At 33.5% G+C, this 19,625-nt stretch overlaps 2 protein-coding genes across 3 annotated transcripts; both read left to right on the top strand.

Annotated features, from left to right (window-relative positions):
- Nucleotides 1–618: 618 nt before the first annotated feature.
- Nucleotides 619–2,393, top strand: LOC130629616 (vacuolar fusion protein CCZ1 homolog). Its single transcript, XM_057442878.1, has one exon. It carries the CDS (start codon nt 937–939, stop codon nt 2,320–2,322), a length of 1,386 nt encoding a protein of 461 aa, XP_057298861.1. The 5' UTR covers nt 619–936; the 3' UTR covers nt 2,323–2,393.
- A 2,028-nt stretch (nt 2,394–4,421) lies between these two features.
- On the top strand, nt 4,422–19,565 carry LOC130629615 (uncharacterized). 2 transcript variants are annotated; one of them, XM_057442877.1, is made up of 21 exons: nt 4,422–4,751; nt 4,948–4,997; nt 5,467–5,620; nt 5,865–7,915; nt 8,243–8,446; nt 9,201–9,445; nt 9,901–10,094; nt 10,630–10,707; nt 11,397–11,696; nt 11,876–12,025; nt 12,681–12,929; nt 13,310–13,503; nt 13,927–14,160; nt 14,391–14,679; nt 14,772–14,941; nt 16,365–16,680; nt 16,834–17,277; nt 17,784–17,948; nt 18,169–18,237; nt 18,350–18,600; nt 18,893–19,565. In XM_057442877.1, the coding sequence occupies exons 3-21, from the start codon at nt 5,515–5,517 to the stop codon at nt 19,304–19,306; spliced, it is 6,123 nt and encodes a 2,040-aa protein (XP_057298860.1). In that variant the 5' UTR covers nt 4,422–4,751; nt 4,948–4,997; nt 5,467–5,514; the 3' UTR covers nt 19,307–19,565. The 2 variants fall into 2 exon arrangements, with proteins under 2 accessions (XP_057298860.1, XP_057298859.1); XM_057442876.1 differs by having other exon boundaries at nt 4,948–5,266.
- Nucleotides 19,566–19,625: the final 60 nt, after the last annotated feature.

The raw sequence follows: 19,625 nt of genomic DNA, 5'->3' as shown, positions 1-19,625 counted from the left end.
ATGGCATGCGAAGCTCGCACGCCAGTATTTTTCTTCCTGACGAGGCCTGTGTAACTAAAAAAAAAATTATTCTTTTTAAGGAAAACATAAAACATTTCGGAAAAAGGGTTCAATTTTAAAATATTTTAGAAGCAAAACAAAGGCATATGTTATTTTTCTACTTGTATGGGTAAATTTTAAAAGTTTTAAATAAATAAATAAATTAAAATAAAAAAATGAACATGGACATTTAGTAAAGATTAGTAAAGGTTGAACATAAAATGTTAGCTAAAAACATTTAAAGGGATTCAAAATGATATTTTTGTATGTTTTAGAGGATAAAAAAATCTTTATCTAGTTTTTTGGAATTTTTAAAAAAATCTTTTTTCTTTTTCGAGATATTGAGCTTAAAAGATTTCCAGCTGAGTTTATGACATCATCATTGATGATGTAATAAGATAGTAAGCATAAATTAATATTAACATATAATAACTTACATGTAATATCAAAACTTTTAGGCAATGTGGACTTATGCTTTTGATAATATCTTGGCATGTGTAAAGTTTTGTAGTTTAAGAATGATCTCATCTTTAATTAGAGGTGGAAATATAATGTCAACATTTTTCAAAACTTTCTTACAACATCTTAAGATACCGAATTTTGAATACTTAAAATTTTAAATAAATTCGGAACAGAAAAAGATTTTTTAAAAATTTCAAAGGACTTGATAAACAACTTTTTATTCTCCACAACATATAAAAGTATCATTTTTAGTGCAGGAATCCCTTTCTAAGAGATACACAGGAAATGAACAGGTCCTGTTTTACCTGCAGGAACAAAATTTACATGTTCTGCCACCATTTTAATTGGCTCCAGACCAGATAATTTTTAAGACTTGTGCTTGCATTATTTTTTTTCTTAGATGTAATACAATAAAATAATAGAAGATTCTGGAAGATGACACATGCACGGAGCAGTTTGTTAAATTTTTTTATTTACAACACAGATTATGGACAACACGAAGGATCAGAAGAGGAAAAGATTATGCTGTACATTCCTCAGGAAGAAAACATAGATCGAAAAAACAATGCGGTTGGTATATGCCAGGCTCTTGCTCAATTTTGTGAAACTTTCAACCCGTCACATTGCTGCGAATGTTTAATTACACAGAAAACAAAACAGTTTTTTTGCAATCCAGAAGGCAATTTCTGGATTGTTATGACACTTAGCATACCATATATCGAAAAGGTCGTAAAGGACCAGAAAATAACCGAGTACTTTGCTGACGACATTCAGCCATCTATTGGAGAAGCAGTCCTACAGCAAGCCTATGACATGTTTGTCTTATTTAATGGTGTTTTTCAATACATCTTTGAAAGATATGGACTGCAAGCTCTTAAAGAGCGGTTTGAATTTTTTTACACTCGTTACTTGCAAACTTTAAATTTCGGTCAACTTGATCTTTTAGATGTTTACCAAGGCATACTCTATTTACCACTTGAGAAATCGGACTTTTTAAAAGTTCAGTGTTTTAGCAATCTGATTGAAAATACTTTCATGTCAATACGTCATTTGTGTGTTATGCATAATGAGCAGTTGTTATGGACAACATTAAAATGTGAAAACATGAAAATCTTATACAAATACTTAACAACGAGCTTATTCCCTGCGTTTGTTCAGACGGACAGTGATACTATTAATGGCATTAGAAACTCTCAATCACAAGGTAACTTTCCAAATCCAGGAAGGTTTCTAACTGCTCCTATGGACATGGTTACCTCCTCAAATGCTCTGCCAAAAAGATCACCACGCGTTTTTATTGATGTTGACAACAAGACGGTAGAATTACATTTACTAGTTTACAAAGCAAACAATTCAATACTGTGTTTAATGGTCGACTTACAGACACTGAATTCAGAGTTTTGTTCAAGATTGCATAATTTTGTTGGTCCACAGTTGGGTAGTTTGTCTAGCATTATCACTGAGCAAACAAACAAACGGATATCGTTATCATCAGACCAGCAATATCGCTTTGTTTACTTCAACTCAACAAACTTAGCAATAAAATCAAGCATCCATGCAAAACGCTTAAGTGCTATTGTCAGCGTGGCACCAGATATTATGAGACTTTTAGTTGACATACACAGAGATCTGGACAAGTCAAAAGACGGTGGTGAAATAATAACAAAAACATTAGCTGACTGTTGGGTTGTGGGTAAAAGATCGGGCAGTCGTGAGTTCTTCGTGATTTTAAATCAGAAAAATGCAAGCCTAGTTGAAATTAGTGACGAAGTGCAAAAGTTAATGACATCTAGTTTTAACAATATTTTGTTTTTGGAATAGTTTATTTATTTGTTTTAATTTTTTCTAAGGAACCTGAACTATAAATAAATAAAGATGTGCAGTGTAAATTATACCTATACTAAGTTCTCCACCCGGATGTTGTTTAATAAGAAACCCGATTTTAAGAAACACAGGCTGAAAATATGAAAATATTAAGAAACAATAAGGCTTAACTCAATTTTCGTGTTTCTTATAAAAAAGACGCATAGTCATAGAACCAATACTTTCTCGATTCAAGATGAGCAATCCAATTAAGAATATCAAAATTGCAGTTTTCTCACTACCCTCTTTGGTTTTTATACAAGTGTTTTAATTTACTTCTAAACAAGTACAGTCAGTTTAGCGGTAAAATGCTAGTAGCATAAATTATTTAAATTGATTTAATAAAAATATAATAGGTTGTTATAAAAAATTTTCATCTCATCGTGGTGAAAATTGCTTCAATTTTGCAGGTATTTTTTTTGAATGTACTGATGTTTGATAGGAAATAATCTAAATTGAATGGTTTTGTAAAAATTGTTTTCTGTTTTTATTGCTGTTGTAGTTGTGCTTTAAGTATTAATTTTTATATCATAATAATTCTGTTGCCCTGCAGTTTAAGCTAACTTTAAAGAGCTCAACATTTTTACTAGCCTAAAAACCTTTAATAAGAAGTGAAAGACCTCTTCAGCATTAGTTACTGTTATCCTTGATGTTCTTCCTTTCCCCTAAGAGGAGATTCCTCATCTGACAAAATTTTGTGACCTTTGTTTTCTAATATTTTATTTTTCCTATACTTTGGTAAGATAAATTAAACTATTCAATAAAAATTGACTCTTTACTTTATCAAACGTACCATTTTTTACCATGTTGCTACTCACGTTGTTTCAATGGAGATAAAAAAGAACCATTAACGAGGAAATCATATTACATTCTATAAGTCCAGTTTTTTCACATTTAAAACTACTTTATGTACTAGTCAGTTAATCAACATATTTCTTTTTTGTTACGTATTTCTCTATTAAAGGACAGTTATTCAATGCCTTGTTTAATATTACATTGAGGTAGATATTAGGCTTTTTCAGGAGGATTTTGGCACGTGCACCAAAAAGAACATGTTAGTTGTTTTAGCTTTGTGCTCCATCGTCAACCTGTTATAAAATTGGGCATTTTGCATGTGTTATCAGCACCACACCTTAATCAGTTTGCGTTTGTGAGGGTGTGTGCCTGTGAGAAAGCTTGAGATTTGAATGCATCATGCCCTTATTATTGGAATTGTTTATCTTATAATGGAAGATTTCAGTGGAACGATAATCTATAAATCTTTCCTTTGTTGCAACACTCTCATTGGAAATTAAGAAATTTGAAACAAAAGAGAAATTTGAAACAAAAAATCTTTGCAACAGGATTTATAGGTAGAGTTAATACTAAGTTGTACTACAAAATTAATTTTTTTTTCAGTAAATGAGGAGTGATTATAAAAGTGAAAGTCTATATTTTTTTATTCTTTTTTTTAACAGACCTGAAACTGTGAAGAGGTGTATCTTGCCAGTGAACAAACAGGCTGCAATGAAGTTTTTTTACCTTTTTTAAGCGGTTATTCAAAATGTTTATGAGTTCGCACATTTTTACCCAGTTTCTCATCGTTATTCCATCACAGCTATCTTTAAAAGAAGCAAGAGTTCAACTCGGATACAAGTTAATTCAACTTGGATACGAGTTGAACTCTTGAAAAGCGACGAAAATTGATCCAGAATTTATTAGGCCATTTTTAAGGTTTAGTTCTCGTGAAAGGCTTAAGCAATTTTTATTTACAAAATTTAATTCTCATAAAATCTAGAAAAACAGTTATTCTCCATTTGCAAAATGGTGAATATTAATCATCGTTCTGTAGTGTTAGAATTATCTGCTGCTTGTGAGAACATTTTTAACAACGTTTCTGTCTAGAATATAGATTTTAATTTAACTTTTTAGTTGTTATTTTTATCATTACTATGTATACTTGTTTCTTGCTGTCTAAAAGTAAAACTTCAAACGTGAGGAAATATTTAGTTGAGGATACATATGCAATTTGACGTCTAAGAATTCAAATAAGAAGATGGCAATCCACTTGAGAAACTTTAAGGTTTTTGAATTTAAATGTATTTCTCAAATAGTAATTTCTATTATAACATTTGAATGTAACAAAACTGATAGTTTCCAAATGATTTTATGTAGATCTTCACGTCCTCAATTAGACTTAGTACATCCCCACTCAGATTAACTATAAAAAAACATTCCCAATTATGTAACTAAAATTAAGTTTTTCCAAAGAAAGTTGCAGTAAAAGTAAAAAATTGGAACTAGAACATTGTCAAAATTGTTGGAAATCAAAAGAACATTGTGTATTTGTAACTCTTTCCAGCATACAGACATGTCCTTAAGAGGAAAAAAAACATTTTCTGTAACAGGTATGTTACTAAACAGAAATTTAAAAAAGCATTCAACTATTATTTCAGTTTTTAGTTACTTATATCTTTTTTTTTTCATTTTTAATCAGTTGCATTGTTGATGACTAAAATTTGAAAAATTGTGTATTATATATGTATAGGATACTTAAAATAATGAACATAATATAATAAAACTTTTTTTCTTTCTTTACTGCAGTGCTCAAGAAAATATGCCTCAAAGATTGAGTTTAAAGAGAAAGTATACAGGTATTTTCCTAGTATGATTTATACTGAAAATAACAAAATTATTCTGCAATTTTGTTTGCATCTTTTGCCCAATGTTTTTATATTATTACCTCTTTTATATTATATTTAATATATTTTTTATATTTACTGCTTTTAACTGATGGATGATTGATTTTTAACTGTGATAAGTAGAAATTGCTTAACTCTCTCAGTGGGATATTTACTACACCTTTCAAAATACTCTCACATTCTGTATAATTTCATGTGAAACTGATTTTTATATGTCCAAGGTACAAAAGTTTTTTGTTTGTTTTGTTTGTTGATTATATTGTTGTAGGACCTATGGTTTCTCATTCATTAATTTGAATTGCGCTTTTTTAGCATACTTTTGTAGCAAAAATTACTTTGCTCAAAGTTTCAATGTTTTTTTTTTCAATGAACTTTTTACAATGTAGCACACTTTCAATACAGTATTTCTTTTTCATTACAGGCATCCTTGTCAATTCTACAATTGTTAGAAGAAAGAGATGCCACGACGATGGTACACCCATTGTTTGTAATAATTTGCATATTATCATGGAAAAACATTTATGCAGGCGATGAGAAAATAGCAGCCCAAAAAGATGTAGCGATATTAAATTTAGGTATTTTCATTCCCGTATAATTTACCTTTTCAAATTGCAAAGCTTGTTCTGAATGATGAAGTGCCAGGTTAGCTATTCTTGTGATAATAAATTATCAATTTATTAGAAGTTAAGAATGGTCAGTTTGCAACTTGGAAGTATCTTCATTTTCAATACTTTGATAGATTTTTTATACTAGGCCTTTTATCATTCAAATTTTTAATTGTTCTTGTACGTTTTTTAACCACGAAACTTGTCATTATAGAATCATTAAAAGAGGTAGCAAATGCATCTCCTGGCCAACGCAAGATCTCACATTGTTTATTGCAACTTGATAAAACTAACTGTGTCTATAATTTGACAGCTTTGACTCTACCATGTCCAATTTTAAAAGTGGCTGAGCATTTATTTCCAACATTTGATTTAACAAGACTTTCGGGTGGATTTATCAATGTGGAACAATCATTAATAAGTATCAAATTCAGTTTTGAAAAGAGTGGAGGAGGGTGTGATCCAGAGCAAGGAAGGGTGGAGGTTAACATAAATTCAACTGGTAAACATATTCGAGTTATCGATCAAACTTATTTGCCTTTAAAGGTTGTTTTACTTAGAACAACATGGGAGTTGCATTTAAAAACATTGAGGTCTGTGGACCTCGAAATCAATGGAATTTTTATTAGTGACAACTTAAATGGTTTCTCCAAAATTCCAACATATGAAGGGGTTATTATTGAGATGAGAAAACCAAAGGGTTTAACCATTTACGAGTTAAAAACTACTAAATCCCAAACAATACAACTAAAACATTTATTGGAAGATTTTAATTTAAAAACTGATGATTTGACCAGTACGCTATCTTTGAAGACAAAATCTGAATTAACATTAAAGAAAATTGCTTTTACTGATGCAAGTTTAGTTGGGTATATTGAGCCTAATATTATGTTTGAGTTGGAACTAACAGGACGTCACTCTGGCTCGCTTGCGTTTGGCAATGCACATGAAGTGTTTGTTGTAGTGCAGAAGTACCAAATGCAATTGCAGCCAAGCGTGGCAATTTTTGGTAAATTTAACATCCCTGGGAAATTAGATATTGAAATTTTAAAGTTAGCAAGTGTATCTGAAGTGCCTTCGTTTACGTTTATGAGATATATAAAGGAGTATGCTTTAGCAGTAGCTTCAGACAGATTTTCTGTCATAAACATAAAAAGAGCTAGAGAAACAAGTGATGCTTTTTCTTGTGCTGAATGCAAAGCACGCTTTTTAACAGGTTTGAATATTATTTTTAATGTACCAGATGTGTTAGGCTTTTTAAAAAAATTAAACGCTACAAGAGCAAGCAAGAAAACAACAGTTGTAAGACCTTTACAATCACCAAATATTACAAAGGTTGATACTACTTATCACAGAAATAACGTAATATCCAGCAAAGAGAAATATCATTATTGGAAACCACTGCATGTCAAGTCAGAGTTGCATACTGTAGTCGCTAAACCAAAAGTAGTTTCTTCATTCGCAAAATCCAAAACAAATAGTGCTAGAAAAAGTAAACTTGTGTATTATATGCAAAACTTGAAACGCAGTGGTATAACTCGGAGGAAATTGCATAAGCATAAACATAAAAGGCGACACAGACGGGATGAATTGAAAGACATTTTAAATAGCATTAGTGCGGGAAACTCCACTGATAATGAAACAATAACAATACCAGATTTTGATGATTCATTTATGTTAGATACACTAAGCCCTACTCCACTGAATACATCATCACATCTGATGCCAGCTTCTGACACAAATAAAGAATCACATAATATAACAACAACATCAACATTGAAAAACGTTACGTCTGTTTTGCCCAACAAGACTTTAACAGCACAGTACAATACCTTCACCACACCGTTATTATCTCAAAACAAGGCAGCTACAAATGCATCCAGTTCATTGTCCAGCGTGTTATCAACTAATGGCACGGCAACACTTTCTAAGAATAATACACTGCTTTTAAATGTTACAAATTCAACCACTACTAATGCACCATCTTTGAATTCACTGACATCTCTAACAGCAAACAAGACTTTCTTTGACACATTGGATGGCAGTAATAGTTTTTCTTTACATGATATTAGCAGTCTAACTACTGAGTATCCTGAAACACAATCAAAAGTTGCTATACCTTCATCAACGGTTAAGTTTAAGTCGAACATTGGAAAAATTGTTGTGTTCTCAAGCATACAAGAAAAGAGTGTAAAATTCATACTACCCCAATACACAGAGGCAGAGTTGGATGATATAAAAAGATTTATATTGACGTCACTAGAGGTATTTATAATATACTAGTTTATTGCATTTTTAAACAAAATACAGCTATTAATATAGAGATGTCACATGGCTTTTATAGTAATTTATAAAACTTAATTTTTGGAAAAATCCACGGGTTCGCCCTTCCTTTTATACCTCATTGTGTGTGTGTCACTCTTGCAGTACCATTTTACCATTTAGCAAAATAATTTATTCAATTTTATATAAATTGATAAAAAAAATATATTGTATAAACAACACAAACTTTTAAATTTTTTCATCCATTTTAGGTATCTAGCCTTCCTTATGTTCACCAGTTATTCCGAACTTGTTTTTTGAATATTTTAGGGGAAAGGAAAGTGTAATCCATTTAACGGTTCGTCGACAAAGTTCAGCATTGATAGTATCAAAGTGACTGATGCGGGAATGCAAATCAACCTGAACACAAGTAAAGCAAAAACATTGGTTCCAAATCTTCTGGTACTTAATAAATACATGGGCGTTACAATCGCTGTAGATAAAGACACAGATGGAAAATTTGACTATGATAATGTATGTAGTAGAGTATGTCAAATAATTACATGTTAAATTAAAAGGATTTGGTTAAAATTAAGCGTAATTTTAAACATAGAATGTAGCGTTTTGCGTGAAAAGAAGGGTGGCCACACATTGATAACCTAAAGAAATTCTAAAATCTCCTAAATAACCTAAAAATATTGAGGCCCTCCTGAAATTTTCTTAAATAAACTACAATTTGGACTCAAATAGTAATTGTTTTTTTAATTTTTCGACAGAACTGATGAATTATATTTACATATTTACTGCAATTTGAAATGGACGGCCTCTATGACAATAAAACAAAGAAAGGCTTAATTTTCAGCAAGTGCTCATTTATTCCTAAAATTTTAGCAAAATCTCTTCAAATATGTTATTGTTTTTATAGTTCTCCTAAAATTAAGCTGTGGCACATAGATGTGACGTGCAGGAAGGGTTATTTATTTATTGTCAACTAAATTATTAATCAATTCTAATACATTCTAAGTAAAATTAATGTTGTTTATTTTGTGAAGGTAATTAGTTGTTCTACAGGCCCAACTGACCATATTTTTCAGATCGCACTGGCAGAAAAAAATCTGTGTGCTTTTTTTATTTTTCTTTATTTTTCTGAATGACCGAATCCCCCATATTCTTGCTGCCCTTTGAAAAGCCAATTAAATTTCCTTTGTCTAATCTATCGTTATTATACGATGAAAAGAAGCTTTTTAAGGTGTTGTTGTACCTAATATGTTTTGTTTTTTGTTTTTAGTTAGTTTTCTCAGGTGAAGGACGACAGAGAGTTTTTGAAGAGGAGATGCCAGTAAAGCTTGTTCAAGTTTCTTCTGAATGTTCTATAGTTGGACAACTTCATCTTTCGACATTACAAAATATATCCAAAAAATTCAATACTGAATTGTTGTCTCCAGAGTTGATGAAAGCATTTCCATCTATTGGCAAAGTTTCGCTTATGTCATTGTCGATTAGTACTCGACTTGGTGGTGAAAAAGCAATCAGGTACTGTGTCATTAATTTATCCTCTGTAGAACTACTTAAATGTAAATTTTCAATTAGGTGTCCTGCTCAACCGTCCAAAATTATTCTCCCCCGTGTAAAACCAGTATAATGATTACATTTGGTTGTTCAATACTAAATAGTCAAGAAATAAAATTTTGCTATAAATTTCCTAAAACTTTCTCTTTTAATAACTGTATCAAAACCAATATTCTCCCTAAGTACATATGTGTATACCATCTTCAACGTGTAAAATACATTTCCAGCATCTTTACTAATTGTTTTTAGCTGTTAACGGTGTTTGTTGGTTTTTGAATTTAGAATTTTTTATTGATGATTTTTGAGGTGCTGTTAATAATTTTTGTCATGAATTAGTAATTGCCCGTTATTGCACCAGATACATATTGTGATTTAAAATTTTCAATGCAATGTTAATCAACACTTCTTTTAAATCCTAGATTAAATGGTCGCGTGTATAGTACAACCAAATCCATTGTTGAAGTTGATGGTATAATATCAAGTGGAGATAATGGAAACACAAAAAAGATGACGCTAGCAATGAAATCGAAAAATTTTGCATTAGAGAATCTGCTGCAGTATGTTTATGGCAAGAATTTGCTTGTACACCCCTGGTTGATATTGGATGAAGCAGGTGTGTTTTGATAGGCAGCCAAATAAACATTTGCTAAAGTGACATCAAGCAGTCTTTGTTACATTTAACACATTCGCAAAACTTTATTTCTACCTTATCATTGACTTCAATCAAGGTTTTTTTTTTGAGTCTAGAAGGTCTAGCAACTTTCTTGCCGAGCAGGAGAAGTTAGGAAGATTCAAATCAAGATCAAAAAATTTCATTTTTGGGAATAATACTTAATAATTTTTCCAGTGTTTCTGATATAGTATGAATTAAGGAAATTTTTTTTGCGATTCGTGGAGGAGAGTCCAGACGTTTATTAAGGGGGTGGGGGGAGTGAATATAAAAAAAGTTCGATATAACTTCTTCATACTACAGACTATTTATAAAATAGGCACAAGTACCAGATGTCGAGTATAATCAACCTGCGTCTTGAGTAATAAGTTGTTCTCTTTTTTGAGACTACTCCTATAAAAGCACATATTATTGTGTAATATCCAGATGTAAGTCTTATTTTAGTTTTATTAATGACTGATTCATTTCGTATTTTTAGTGATAGTACTAAGTTCAACTAACAGAACGTTATCAATGTTTGACAATGAATTAATCAAAGAAGCTGCCAAACAAACAGGTACATGATATTCTTTGCTTTTATACTTTTTGCATATATCTGTAAGCAGAAGTGAATTTTTCAAATGGAAAATAGGAAAAAATCCTGCATCGAAACAAGTCGTGATACTTGCAATTATAATGCAGTTCACAGTTTTAATGCCAGAACCCTTGTTTTAAATAAGAACCTTGGTATACTTAAGCTCAAGGACAGGCAGGCAGACAGGCAGTCAGAGGATTTTAAACATCAGTACACCTCGTTCTTGGCCTCTTGCAATAAAAAAACGATACTTTTTGGTCTGTGCCTTCAGAAATGTCCTACTGGCTGCTTGGAAATCTATAAACCGCCAAAAAACATAAAAAATGTTCTTGGGCGAAAAATAAAACACACCTAGAATTATAATAGATTTTGGCTGCCCAAAATCAGAAAAATACAGGTTGAAAGTTATCGAAACACTTCTACTACACAAGAGGTAACTCCCATTTTCTTTTTTTATGGGCTGCAATTAGGTCATATTCTCGGACTCTATTTAATTATCAATGCTATGCTTGTGTAGTGCGTTTATTAGCATTATGTGAGTACCTTCAATAACAACCAGAGACAGGAGAGCTATATAAATTAAAGATGTAGTCATGCGAAGACGATAAAGAAAATAATGTTACACTTGGTTTTGCATCCTTTGTTACTATTACTTTTCTTCCTTATTTTAGGGATTTCTTTTGCTGGCAAACTGTCCCGTCCCACTTTATGCGAAACACACTTTTCTACAGACAAGTTTTGTCAATATTTTCACTCCAAACTGGCAGCAACTAGTGGAATGATTTTGAAGGGTGTTATTACTAAAGACAATTTTACATTTGTTGGCAGTGCCTCTGCTTCCGTGAGTATTTCACAAGAAATCAAAATGATAAACCCTGTTGTGACCATTCAATATGAGGATGGAAAAATTGATTTGTTTGTTACTGGCGGGGTTTTGATAAGTGTAAGAGGAACAGACATTAAAGTGAAAGGTATTTTTTAAGTTCTTTTGTTTGTTATGTTTGTTTGCCTGTTTGTCTTCGTTTGCTTACTTGTTTGTTGTGTGTTTGATTTGTTATTGTGCATTTATTTGCTTGTTTTTATTTGTTATTATATTTCATTGGTAGCATCGCTCAACTAAATGTTTTTTCGGACTTCTGTTTGTGTTCAGGCCGCATATCGAGACATGGATCAGGATTTGTTATGCTACAAATTGCAAGCTCATCTGGTGAAAAATTATTGCAGAACTCTTTAATCCAATTCAAGCCATTGCTTGGAATCGCTCAGTTGTCAAAACGAGAAGATTTTGCTGGTGTGATAGGTACCTAAGTTATTTTGCTGGTGTTATTGTTACTTTAAGTTATTTTGCTGGTATGTAGCTATACGTATTAATTTTGCTAGTGTGATAGGTACCTTGGTTATTTCGCTGGTGTAATAGGTATATTAAGTTTTTGATGGTATGTAGGTACATTTATTAATTTTGCTGCTGTGATAGGTAACTTTGTTATTTCGCTGATGTAATAGGTACCTTAAGTTACTTTGCTGTTGTGCAACTACATTAATTTCGCTGGTGGGTACCTTGGTTATTTCGCTGGTGTAATAGGCACCTTAAGTTACTTTGCTGTTGTGCAAAGTACATTTAAATAAATTATAAATTAGGCACCTTAAGTTATTTACCTTTTCAAGAAAGTTAATGTTCCCACGCCTTTTCAAAGTCCTTTAATATCCTAAAAATTGAAAATCCTCATTTCTCTTCAAAAGACACTGTACTACACAGAGCTCTGTGCTTTAATTTTGAAGCGACATTATAATTACCATTACATATTCTCTCTGTTTTTTTAGTAAATGTTGTTTATCAGGTAGATAATCCCTATGCCATCTCGCAATATTTTAGTAATGATGACCGAAACTCCTTAAAAACTGTCATACCATATGACAAAGTTAAAGATAACATGTAAATAAATCTATTTTTTTAGAGCTTCATCCTTCGAGGATTGGAATTGGTAGTCAAAGAAATGACAAAGTTATTCATATCATCAATCCGTCAGGGCGCGTCATGCCGTCTGACCTAAGCAAAAATTTTATTCACGGCGTCATTAAAGATCTGTCGCTTCAAGGTATTTTTGACGCTTTTGAGCTGGAATCAAAACTTCGCTTGTTGCCATTTCTGCAAGACGCTAAATTTGTCGGGATTTCAAAAGTGGTTTACTCCGAGGCTGAGAGAGGTAACAATGTTCGTTTTATCTCCTTGTTTTGTACCCAGATCCAAGATCAAGGTTAGAAACGAATTCAACTTTATTGAAAAATGTAGCAAAAGGTTACACGTATAACTTAAAATTCGTTTAAAAATATTTAAACTTTGCTAACGGAGAGTCAAAAATTTTTACAGATCTTGTGGACATTTTTCATCTTGAATTTGACTTTGAAGTTTATAGCAGTTTTGAGTTATCACAGGTTCAACTTATTCGAACAGTACTGCAGTCATGCAGTGTGTTAGAAAATTAAAAAAACAAAGAATCACACCGTTTTGAAAGAAAAAAACATTTTAGGTAATTCTTTTACCTGAGGACGCAATCCGTTGTTATGGTTTATGATTTATTTTTAGAACAAAATTTTGATTTCATTAAAATACCAGTGCCACCGGGATTAACTATTTATGGCAAGTTAAAAATTGGTGCTGACACGGTGAGAACAACTGTCAAACTGAATGACCACGAGGGGATATCATGGACAATGGAATGGCCAGCTCTTGACATGTCCAAGGGTTTAGTAAGAATAAGAAAGAACAAAGAGGAGACGGTGAGAACACGCATAGTTTTTACTTATTTCATAGTGTGATGTGCTACCTTTAAGAATTTTTCACACAAAGGTTTTGCCAGTTTATTTTACCCAAAACAGTACATACGCTTTAGGTTAGCAACAATAATCGCATGTATGTTCTTCGCTACACATCAACCTGCGTTTTACGCGTCTATTTATTTCACCCAAAACAGTACATATATTTTCACAGTATCTTTGTTAAGTGAGACCAAGTGGGTCAAAAATACTGCTTGCTGTTGTTTACGTTTGTGATCATATTTTGTTCTAATAGACTAACTCGGTTTGCCTGTCTTACTGTACTGTCCAAGCCTTGCACAAATCCTCAAGTTCTGTTTCTAATGTTGTTATTTTCCCTTTCTAAAATGTAATTAAAAATGTGTATATTTTACTTTGTTTTTTTAGTCTTCTGGGCCAACACTGACTCTTTCATCATCATTGAATGTTAACAAAAGTTTAAGCATAATAGTAAAAGCTTACGTTTCTGCAATTGGGATGGAGAAGGAAGGGGTTCAGATTAACGTTGAGCGAAAAAATGATAACATTCTTTACATGTTCACAATGAAGGGGCGCATGTTTAATGAACTTAACATGGTCGTGTTGTATCGTGGATCTGAACAAAGTGATAATGGTTTCTTGGTAAGAACTTATACACCTGCGTTTTTTCTTTTCTTCGTTTTTCTTCATTCTTTAGTTCATTCGTTCCTTAGGTTATTTGTTCCTCAGTTAGTTTGTTTATCAATTCTTTCGTTTGTTTATCAGTTTGTTATGTTCTTACATTGTGAGCAAAAAAAGTTGCAGTCTTCCACGACTTGGACTTTCAATACCTGTTTGTTCTTTTTACTAACGATCATCAACTTTGTCTTTAGATGAAAGGCCACTGTCCAAGCATAGGCAACCTGAGAACTCCTATCAAAAGAAATCTGAGAAAGGTATTCAACGATTTCTTAATTTTGTACAGCAAAGAAAGAAAAGAGAACGAAAAGGCGACTAAGGATGTCGACTCGCTTATTCAAGAGTTAGGAAACACAATAGAAATGAACGTCAAGGGAAAACTAAAAGACTTGATTATCCAGTTGGAAGATGTGGAGGAGAGCATTAAAGAATACATCACTGGAATTGACGATATATGTGTGGAGGAGTGCTCCAGGAAACCAGGTAGCTAAATAAATCTTTTTGTCTGGTATCCTAACATCTTTATTAGCTTCCTGATATTTCCACGACATTTTCCCGATGTTCCCTTTTTTTAGTTGAAATACAAACGTTGCAAGAACTTGACATAAACGACGTACAACTGAAGAATCTTCGCATGCAACGTATCGCGCCGAAGTGGGCGATGAATGTCTCTTGTATTGCCGTGTGCGAAGTGGAGAAGGGAATCTCTTACAAAAAAGCAGCGGAGAAGTTAAGCGTAGCACGGGTGAGTCAGAATTATTTTATTACGTATAGCGGTTACGGTTAAAAAAATACCCCCGTGCAGTTAAAGTACTGTACCTCACTAATTCGAACACAAAAATAGTTATAAAATATGTTCGAATTAATAAATGTTCGAGTTAAGTAGTATAAACAGAAGGGTTTCACGGAACAAGAAACTAAGAAATCTATTCGAAATGGTTATCGTTTAAAAGATGTGTACTATATCTACAACTTTTGAATTGCTTAATAAGCTGCAGGGTGTACTGTATCTTCAAATTGCTTAAAAAGTTGCTGTTTGTACTTCGGCTGCCGTATGTTCTACAGAACGTCATTCACGGGTACCATTTTTGTTTACAAACAGACAGGAATGACAGTATCATAGATTCTGTTTTTGTATCCTACCACGTATAAGTCTCTGTCGTTTAGTGTCATGTTTTGTAAATTATTTTAATATTTGCCTGAAAATCCTCATTGTGTATATATCGAAATAAAGAATATAGACCCTGGGTTGGCTGTGAGATAAATATATGACGATACCATTTGACGTCAACACGTTGACGTAATAGCTTTTTTGTGACGACTTAGGGCTAAGTCTGAATTTTAAAAATCTTGCCTGAAATAATTTTTTTATCTATTCGCTCAACAGACCATTTTGAGTTCAATAATCTTTTTGGTAAGCTCGTGTGATTATCAAAAATAAAATTGATTGTAGTCTAACGTTATTTTAAATCGACTAGTGAAGCGTACGCCGGTAAATAACACGGCTGTCGATTACATGACTCAACCAGGTAGACCGATTTCATTGTTAAAGTTTTGTAACTGCGTTAAGAAAGCGTTATTTGGTATTTGTTATCTCATAATTAAATACCCGCATTCTGTCTGTGTGTCTGTCTGTTGTCGGTCAATGCATTGGCTACCAGCTACCAGAGCTGTAGGGGAATGCAACCAGAGCTGTCAATTAAAAATATGCATACCGTACTTCCCCTTTTAAGCTCCCCCTCCAATAACCACCTGCTTAAGTGTAATTTTATAAGTGCCCCCTCTAATAAAAGGTACAATAATTATTAAATTAGAAGGTGCCCAGGCGGTCATTGAAAAATAAAAGAATTTCCTCATGTTTTCAAGTATGTGCCCGGGAGGTTCTTAGAATGTAAGTATACTTTATATAGGTTTTTAAGTGAAATTCGTAACATTAACGTAAAAAACGAGTATTTTTATTCATTTAACCGTTCCCCTCTTATAACCGCCCATCTACATTTTAAGAAAAAGTAATAAGCGCCCGGGCGGTTTATAGAGAAAATACGATATTTATAAAGTATATCTAAACTTTATCCGTCCAAAGTGGCGAAAACGTAAGATAACTGATTGACAAGAATTTTTGACCGTCGAAGTTTAGGTCGGATGAATATGTTCTCTTGTTTTTACAGAACTTATATCCATTGTATCAAAAGCAAAGGAGACATTCGCAAAAATTAGACGGATTTTTGAAAGTTGCTCAGAAAATAAAAGACACAGCAACGAAAGCACAAGCGTTTTTTCTGAAACACAGTGAGAAAGCTAAGAAAGTGGTTCAAAGATTCATGCGAGATAGTATACAAGCCAACTGGTTTGAATTGCAAGATTTATCTATACCTGAGATCAATGTTAATAGCCTGAAAGGAAAGTTACCGTGTTTGCCAATAAAGCTGAAATTTTCGCTATTTGGAAATGTGAAGGAAATTACTAAAGAAACTTGTATAAACGGTAATTCTTGTTTTGTAGCTAACCTAAAAAGTGAATCATTTTTTTACCTGCATTTTCTACATGAGAAACCGTTTCTTTTGCATTTGTTCCGATTTTTTTCGGATTTCATACATAATTACTGTCACCCTTGGAAACGTTAATTCATGTTTTTAGGTGAAGTTTTGGAAAACATCGGCAAAAACATATTTTACACCGTGTTTCCGAAGTCGGAGCTAATTTCGCTGACTCAGCATTTCGACAAAGTCAAATCTTTTTACGCACGTATACGTCAACGACGTGAAGAACTGGTCAATGTCATCCGTCACGACGAACAAGACGATGACATGGAGGCGTCTAAACTCGAAGAGATGTCTAAGCGTGACGAAATTTTTAATCCTCTGGTGAAGCAAGTCTCGAAAGAAGAAGATCCATACGATAAGAGGTTCAAAAAGTTAGTGATGCAACACGTTCCACAATATACCGTGCACAGTTATAAAACGTCAGTGGTAATGAACCAGAAGTCACCGTGGGCTGTGTTGAAACGCAAACAGAGCAAACGCACCTCGCTTGCGAGAAAACAAAGAAGTGTGTTGAATACGACAACAACCACTGAAGGAGGTAATTATATTTTCGAATACGTTACCGGAGAAAGGTTGACATATTTGGCCAAAATATTGTTCCACTGTCTCCCTAACGATATTTATACCGGAGAAGTTTTTTGTGGCTATTTTTGCTGATGAAAGTTTAGCCGGTAAAACTGTTTCCCGATTAAATTTCATCTTTTTATTTGCCGATTAAATCAGATTTACTCGTCTATAATATGTTGTATACTTTAATCACGTGTACTTAATGTACGGTCAATTTTAACGACTCTTACATGAATAAACGCCTAAAAGTTACTTTAAGTCTGTCTCTATTTCTTTCTTTCTTTTTCTGTACCATCTCCGTTTATTAACAAAACCTTTGGTATAAGACTTGCGCGATGCAACCACGGACTGGTATGTGGCAAGTAAGCGAGACAACTAAGCGAGAAAAGTAAACGAGACAAACAAGCGAGAATGAAGAAAGAATGTAAGTACATCAGATTTTTTAAACAGAAAGTAATCCTCTGGTTTTTTTTTCAGACGAATGCGGTGCTTTAAATGGCGTGGCTGCCAAATACTCTCACATCACTAACGCGTTGGCAGATCTTGTGGAAGCTTACAACAACGGGAAAGCTGCTTTCGCTGAAACTCGAGACGATCTTGTCGATTCGCTTCATGCGCTTGATTCAAAAATAACTAACGAAGGTAAGTTATATTTTTGTCTTCCTTGCTGTGTGACAAAAAACATGGTAGATTTTGCTTGCTGCGTGACAAAAAACATGGTAGATTTTGCTTGCTGCGTGACAATGACATCGTAGATTTTGCTTGCTGCGTGACAAAAACATGGAAGCCTTGCTGCGTGACAAAAATATTGTAAATTTTGCTTGAATTCTAAAAGAAATTTACCTTAATTCTCTTCTTTTAGCAAACAGAACTTACTATACAAAAGGCGAACTAAAAGACATGATTTACTGGAGCGTTCGAGTGTGGAAGGGTAAATATGGCTGAATATTTAAAAATATTTCGTGGTTCGTTTACATGAACACTTGTGTGTTTGTCGTTCGAGTAGATGTAAAAAGTATAGCAACCTTTTATATATACTTTAGGTGTGGAGGACTGGGTTCAAGAATCCACCCGACAATTTGAGGATCACAATCGGAACGCACTTTCTCAATTCACCGAACAACTAAATTCAGCTCTTACGTCTCAGCACACAACAACGGCAGCCGATTACGTTCAACGGTTGTCACATATTGGTTCTTCCGCGATGAAGAAAATGGCTATTTCGCCGTCGGCGCGCATCGTAAAGAAAACATTCCCCTTTCAATCGGAAGATTATGTTCAAAATGTGGCACTGGTTAGTCAAAAAAAGCCTTCTTTGTCGTTCACTTTTGAACGTTTTCAACGCCGTTGAGTACCTTACCGAACCTAGGCTATTATGAGGATTTGGGAACGCAAATAAAGCTTTTTTTATTCAATATATGTTTATTCTTTCAGATATGACTAAAAATCTGAATGGATTTCAGTTCGGCTTTTTACATTTTACGTCTTGCATAGATATTCTTTAAAGCGAATAATTTTTGTTGATGTTTATGTGATGTTCTTTCACTTTTTTTTTGGTTATTTGCTTTGTTTTTATCTTATTGTAGGCTTTGTCAGGATTTCTAACAAACAAAGATATGACTCTAGACGATGCAACAAGCCGAATACCCAGCCTTCGATCTGCCGTTCACATCCTGGAGTCGAAGCTTCCACCCTGTGAAGCTCAGGCTATAGATTTGTCATCGTCAGCTACCGACATGACTCGTCAAACAACGGTCCCAGTCACGGATACAGTGCAACCTGTAACTATGACTGCGATGAGTGATGCAACGCAACCTGCGATGAGTGATGCAACGCAACCTGCGACAGTAATTGATACGAGTCAGCCGGCGTCTGTTGATGCGACGCAGGGACTGTCAGTCGAAACGTCGCAAGTAGGAACCGTCACCACTGATACCCAACCTACCATTGTTGAAACGGTACCATCAGGTCTGAATGCAGACGCCCAGTCAGTCACGTGACAAGCGAGAATCTCTCATGATTAACATCTCAGCGTAACTAACTTTTCTAAATATAAAGTATTCCAAACCGGTAATCATGTTATCTGGTGCATTGAGTTTGAATAGATAAACAATGGCTGGTGTCAAACGACCTTCGAAAACTGCTTGAATTCTACGTATAAGAACTAATGTGTGCATGTGACCATACTGCGATATTTTGTAATATGCTTTTGTATACTGTTTAGTTGTAAAAAATATATATATTTCGTACTCCGTATAATATGTACCTTTCCTTGCATACGAAGATGATAGCGCATTTGGTTTGTAATCATAAGGTTTC

This window comes from Hydractinia symbiolongicarpus, chromosome 2 (assembly GCF_029227915.1).
Source record: "Hydractinia symbiolongicarpus strain clone_291-10 chromosome 2, HSymV2.1, whole genome shotgun sequence".
Taxonomy (NCBI): domain Eukaryota; kingdom Metazoa; phylum Cnidaria; class Hydrozoa; order Anthoathecata; family Hydractiniidae; genus Hydractinia; species Hydractinia symbiolongicarpus.
Note: the sequence above shows the minus strand (reverse complement) of the source record. Positions and strands in the feature narration are given on the sequence as shown.